Source organism: Trypanosoma grayi, assembly GCF_000691245.1.
Source record: "Trypanosoma grayi strain ANR4 Tgr_1128_V1, whole genome shotgun sequence".
Lineage (NCBI taxonomy): Eukaryota > Euglenozoa > Kinetoplastea > Trypanosomatida > Trypanosomatidae > Trypanosoma > Trypanosoma grayi.
Genome location: NW_008826747.1, coordinates 1 through 5,003, shown reverse-complemented (window position 1 = coordinate 5,003; position 5,003 = coordinate 1). Strand labels below are relative to the sequence as shown.

At 53.1% G+C, this 5,003-nt stretch overlaps 3 protein-coding genes across 3 annotated transcripts; all 3 read left to right on the top strand.

Annotated features, from left to right (window-relative positions):
- Nucleotides 1–128: 128 nt before the first annotated feature.
- DQ04_11281020 (UDP-Gal or UDP-GlcNAc-dependent glycosyltransferase) lies at nucleotides 129–551 on the top strand (the record flags this gene model as incomplete). The annotated part of the gene is made up of 1 exon (XM_009316488.1): nucleotides 129–551. One exon carries the CDS (start codon nucleotides 129–131, stop codon nucleotides 549–551), a length of 423 nt encoding a protein of 140 aa, XP_009314763.1.
- Nucleotides 552–1,311: 760 nt separating this feature from the next.
- DQ04_11281010 (hypothetical protein) lies at nucleotides 1,312–1,698 on the top strand (the record flags this gene model as incomplete). Its single annotated transcript, XM_009316487.1, has 1 exon — nucleotides 1,312–1,698. The coding sequence occupies one exon, from the start codon at nucleotides 1,312–1,314 to the stop codon at nucleotides 1,696–1,698; it is 387 nt and encodes a 128-aa protein (XP_009314762.1).
- A 951-nt stretch (nucleotides 1,699–2,649) lies between these two features.
- On the top strand, nucleotides 2,650–5,003 carry DQ04_11281000 (receptor-type adenylate cyclase; the record flags this gene model as incomplete). Its single annotated transcript, XM_009316486.1, has 1 exon — nucleotides 2,650–5,003. A coding segment is annotated over one exon (2,354 nt), but the record flags the coding sequence as incomplete, so codon positions are not given.

Here is a 5,003-nt window from a genome sequence, read left to right as displayed (position 1 = left end):
TGTTCCCGAGGGCGAGCTACATTGCGAAGGGTGATGATGACTCATTCATAAGGGTGCCGCAGTACCTCGCCGACCTGCGCACGCTGCCACGCACCGGTGTGTACTGGGGAATGTTGCATTTTTGGAAAATGCGTAAGGGTAATGTTAAATTAAAGTTCTACTATGCTGCCGGAACGTGTGTCACGCTGTCAAGGGATGTTGCGGAGAGCTTTGTGTCGTACGAGCCGCTGCAATTTATGGTGCGCCTGCCGTACACCAAGGAGCGTGAGGCGGAGTTTGTTGCCTTGAATATGTCCCACGAGGACATGATGATTGGGCGCATTTTGTACGAGGCACAGATCCCAAATTATACGCTTGTAAGAGAAAGGGCGTGTCGCTTTCACAATCTTCGGTATGGATGGCCTGTTCGCCCTCTAACTAAATCCTCAGTGGTGGTCCACGACACCACCGAGAGTGAGTTCATTGAGATGATGGAGCGCTTCACGAACGACACAGCGCCCACTGCAAAACCCTATAGACGTATCAAACATTTTTTCATTTTCGATTGTTGATATTCCCTGGTGCAACGGAGGTGTGTCGTTTGAAATTTTTGGAGTTTTTTTTGCCATTATTAGTGGTGTAATATAATACCTGTTAATATATATATATATACGCTGACGTGACCGCTTGGTGCTGTATATTCATGGTTGCGCTTCTCGGTATTCGGTGTATCCGTTTATATTCCGCAGTACGTCCACACCAATTTTGTAGAACTATTGAACAAGCTGCACGACTATGGTTTTTTTTGTGTTTTAAAAAGACTTCTTGAGTTCCTGTGCCCTCTATTTTCCCTTCTCTATGTTGTTTGCTGTAGTTCTTATTCAATCGGCACCTCTACCAATATTCGTTGTGCGTGGCTGTCGTTGTATTTCTTTTTCTTGGCTTATATTTTTCACTCCGAGGCACGAGGATGCAGAAGCTGCAGGGATGTAATTAGTCCCCTTTATTGCCCACTTGTGCCTGCTGAGGGGTGAGGGAGTGACGCCGCGTTTTCGTGGCTGGCGTGTCCGACTGATAACGTAGGACCGACTGGGCTTGGGAAGTTAACACCGAACACTTATGTTGGGTGGGGCATGGCCTCTTCCCTCATTCTTGCGGCGTGGTGGCGTTGGTGGCGGGTGCGCCCCGACAAGAGGCGGCGCTGGCGCCATTTGGGATGGAGACGAAACTCCACAGGGGGGTCGCGCTGCAGGGTGATGTTGCGCTCCTGCAGCTGCGGAGCGGTGCTTGGCTGGTCGCTGCAGCCACCCTCTGCGTGTGCTTTTGGAGGCGATGGCACACGCCTCGACTCTATGGCATGTGCATTCACTTCTTTACTTTGCTTTACCGCCCCACCCCGGAGCCACAGCGAGGCGTGGACCAGAAAATGATTCAACGAGTGTGACGTCGATCGTTGAGTTCTGTTTTACGACGGTGGCGGTGCTCGCCGGATTTTGCCGCGTTGGAGACGGTGCCACATTGCGGTTGTTGGACACTGTCAGATCAACACCAGAGACTACCCCACCCGTCTTTTCCTCTGTCTTGCGATGCGATGCTGCAACAGGTCAAGGAACAGGGTGTTGTTGGTACGTCATGAGGAGAATGACCAAAGCACTGTGCTTGCTGTCGGGTAGGCGCAACGTGATGTACGAGGAAGGTATCGCTGCCTCCAGCGTCTAGTGCACTGGCGGTCACCCAGCGTGGCGACGAAACTCAACATTATCAGCGGTGCGATCATGGTGATTTGCGTTCTCGCGCGGCACCCTTGCACAACTACACCTTCTCCGTGGAGCTTCTGCAGGAGGCGGCGCAGCGACACGATGTGGTGGCACTGCAGATTAACGAGAGGCTCCTGCCGACGACCAAGGGAATTAATTGTGGTTTCTACTGAATTATGGAGGATGAGGTTCGAGGAAGCCACAAACTGTCCTTATGGTTTGAATCGGCGCACCTGTTGCATTCAACAAGGAGACACGTTGTGATTGGTGTTAACGATTCTGTGCTGCGTGTGTCGCAGTGCCGTCCCTGAATGGCTGGCACCGCCTCTTACTGGCAATACGTGCGGGGCTGTCATTCTCCACACCTGTTGTGCGCGCCTGTACAATGTCGACGTTTGGGGGTTTTGAATTATTCTACTCTCACGACGGACACGTAGCAGAATCACCGAGATGTGAGGGAGTGACCCTGCTCTTTTCTTCTGCTTTTCTTCCTTATCGTTGGGGGCATAGGCAAGGTAAGCACCGCAATGCAATACAGGATGGTAACACCGCAATTGGCAGCAACCCCGCCGAGGCCCTAAACGTCAAACGGAGTAGATCCCTCTAGGGCTATATTGCGTAGAGGTGCTTTCGCGATTTACGTTGCAGGCAACGTCCCCTTCTCTTTTTCTTTTTCATTCACCGCGCTGCAAGTTGCAGTCAGTCATAATAAAGGAACAATGGAGAGAGGGGGTCGGTACTGAAGCTGAAGTTTTCGTTGGATTATATTTCTGAATCGTATGTTCAAGCCCATAATGCAGGACTTTATGCGTCACTGTGGTCACGCAACTTTACTGTGGCCGGGAACACATCTCTTGACATAATTGTGAAGAAGGTGGAAGGCACAGCTGTATGCGAGGCAATCGATGAAGCCATGGAGGAGCACAAGGACATTATTGCCTTACAGGGAATTATAATTGATGATATTGTAAGGCTGGCCACCCCTGCACTTGAGAAATATTCACTGGTGGCGTTTGCCCCAATAACTGGATCCGGCGCCGTAAGGGAATGGAACCCGAACCTGTACTTTTTGCGGGCTGATCCCAAGGGCGAGCTCCTCGCGCTCATCCGATATTCGTTGAGCTTTTTGCGTGTGTACCGACTGGGATTCATGTACCTGCAGAATGTCGCGTTTGGTGACGAAGAGTATACTCATGCAGTAAAATTGTTGGCAATGGTGGGCTACGAATTGTGCGGTGTTTTCACTCTGGAGAGCTCTCTGACTGGGTCGGCTGACGATGGGGTGTTCAATGCCACGTGGGAGGAGTTCGCGGCCACGCGCCCGCAGGCTGTGATTGTGTTCGGTGCGCCTGTGAAGGACACAGCGAAGTTCATTACGCGGATGCTGACGGACAAGCGCACCGCTGGCGCCTACCTACTCAGCCCTGGTGTGCTGCAGGATTTTGTAGTGTCGACATGGCGCGAAGCTGTGGATGGCGGTGTCCCGTTTGTTTCCGGACAAATCCTGACGACAGGTCCCAACCCACTTGCAAAGGACACGCATTACGAGGCCATCCAACGCTTCCAGACTGTGATGCGTGGCTACCTTGAGAGCGAGTGGAATACGGTGTACAATGACACCGAGCACTTCCTCCATAATGACGTGGATGGTGGGACGATGGTTGCTGGTTGGATCGTTGGAGAAGTGCTGTGGGAGGCGCTGAGCAGCCGCGTGTGGGTTAAGGACAGGGAGTCCTTCAGACGTTCGCTCTACAACCAACGCCGGTATTTGATCGATGATATTGTGATCGGTGACTATGGTGATGATTGCAGTGCTATTTCTTCTTCAGAGGGTGCTCTCTGCCGTTGCAATCAGGGTGGGCGGACGGTCTACATGAAGCGGTTCGTGGAAGAGGACCGCGCTGAGAAGGTTGTCGAAGGCATAATTACGTTTCCTCTCTCACAGTGCTACACGAACAGTACTAGTTTGCCTGTGCCGCTGAATGTAATAGCTTTCGAGATGACGGACAATCCCTTTGCGTCTGCCACACAGCAACAAATCACGTTCGGCGTACAAGCTGCCTTAAAGGCTCACTACACGAGTTGGCAGGAGCACTCCTTGACGCTAGAAGTCACTTGTGCAGCTGAGGCTGATGCACATGATGTACTGGCGCAGGAGCTAGGGGTGAGACGCATTCACGCAGTTACAGGTATCACCACGGACGCTCTGCTTGACTTTCCGAACCTGACGTTTATCGATGGCTTGCTTCTGAGATCACGGCGAAGCAAGTTTCGCCGGAACGTTATTCACCTGTCCCCGACACTGGAGCAGGAGTTCTTTGTGCTTGCGCACTACCTCGGCAGCACGAGACACGGCACCGCCCACGCTGTGATCCGGAACGACGAGGCGGCTGCGATGGCGGATGTGTTGCAGCGGTCCCTTGTGACGTTTGGCGGGTCTCTGCGGTCCTCCACGCTTCTGGCTGGCGGTGACGCGCTGGGGGACTACCTGCCACACAAGGGCGATGTGTTCGTCGTGGGCCTTGCTGCTGCCGATGCTGCTGTGGTAGCAGGTCACCTGGCGAAGAACCGCGGTGTGCGTGTGCTTGTGCTGTTCGCGGAGGTCTCCTTGTTCTACGATGAGTTTGTTGCTGCGTTCAATGGGAGTGCTGCTGCTGAGCGCCTTGTGTTCGCGACGAGCCTGCCGCACTGGGCAGACGAGAGCACGACGTCTGAGACGGTGCAGCTGTTCCACGCTGCTGTGGAGGAGAAGGCGAAGTGGACCCCGTTGGCGCTGAGGAGCTTCGCTACTACAATGGTAGTGAAAACTATTCTCTCTCGAATGGATTTGGTAAGTACAAAATTATTGGTTGATTTCTTCTACAAGAATGTTGCCATCACCGTGGCTGATATGCTTTACGGACCCTTCAAGGACGGCAAGAGGTGCGGTGGTAAGAAGAACATGAACGGTACTGAGTGTGCTGTGAACTACGGAGCGACGTATATTTCTGTGTGGTCGATGGCCCGCGTGATTGTCCCCGCGGTGCCTGAGCTGTTCCCCGCTGTGACGCCGTCGATGGAGTACGGGGAGCCCGATAAGAATGGTCTCTCAGATGATCAACTCATTGGTATAATTGTTGGCCCTATTTCCGGAGGTGTACTACTGGCTGCTCTGTTTGCGTTTTGCTGCTGCCGTGCGATTCGTGACAACAACAACGCCCCGAAGGAGCCCACAGACCCCGTGACGCTTGTGTTCACTGACATCGAGAGCAGCACTGCGCTGTGGGC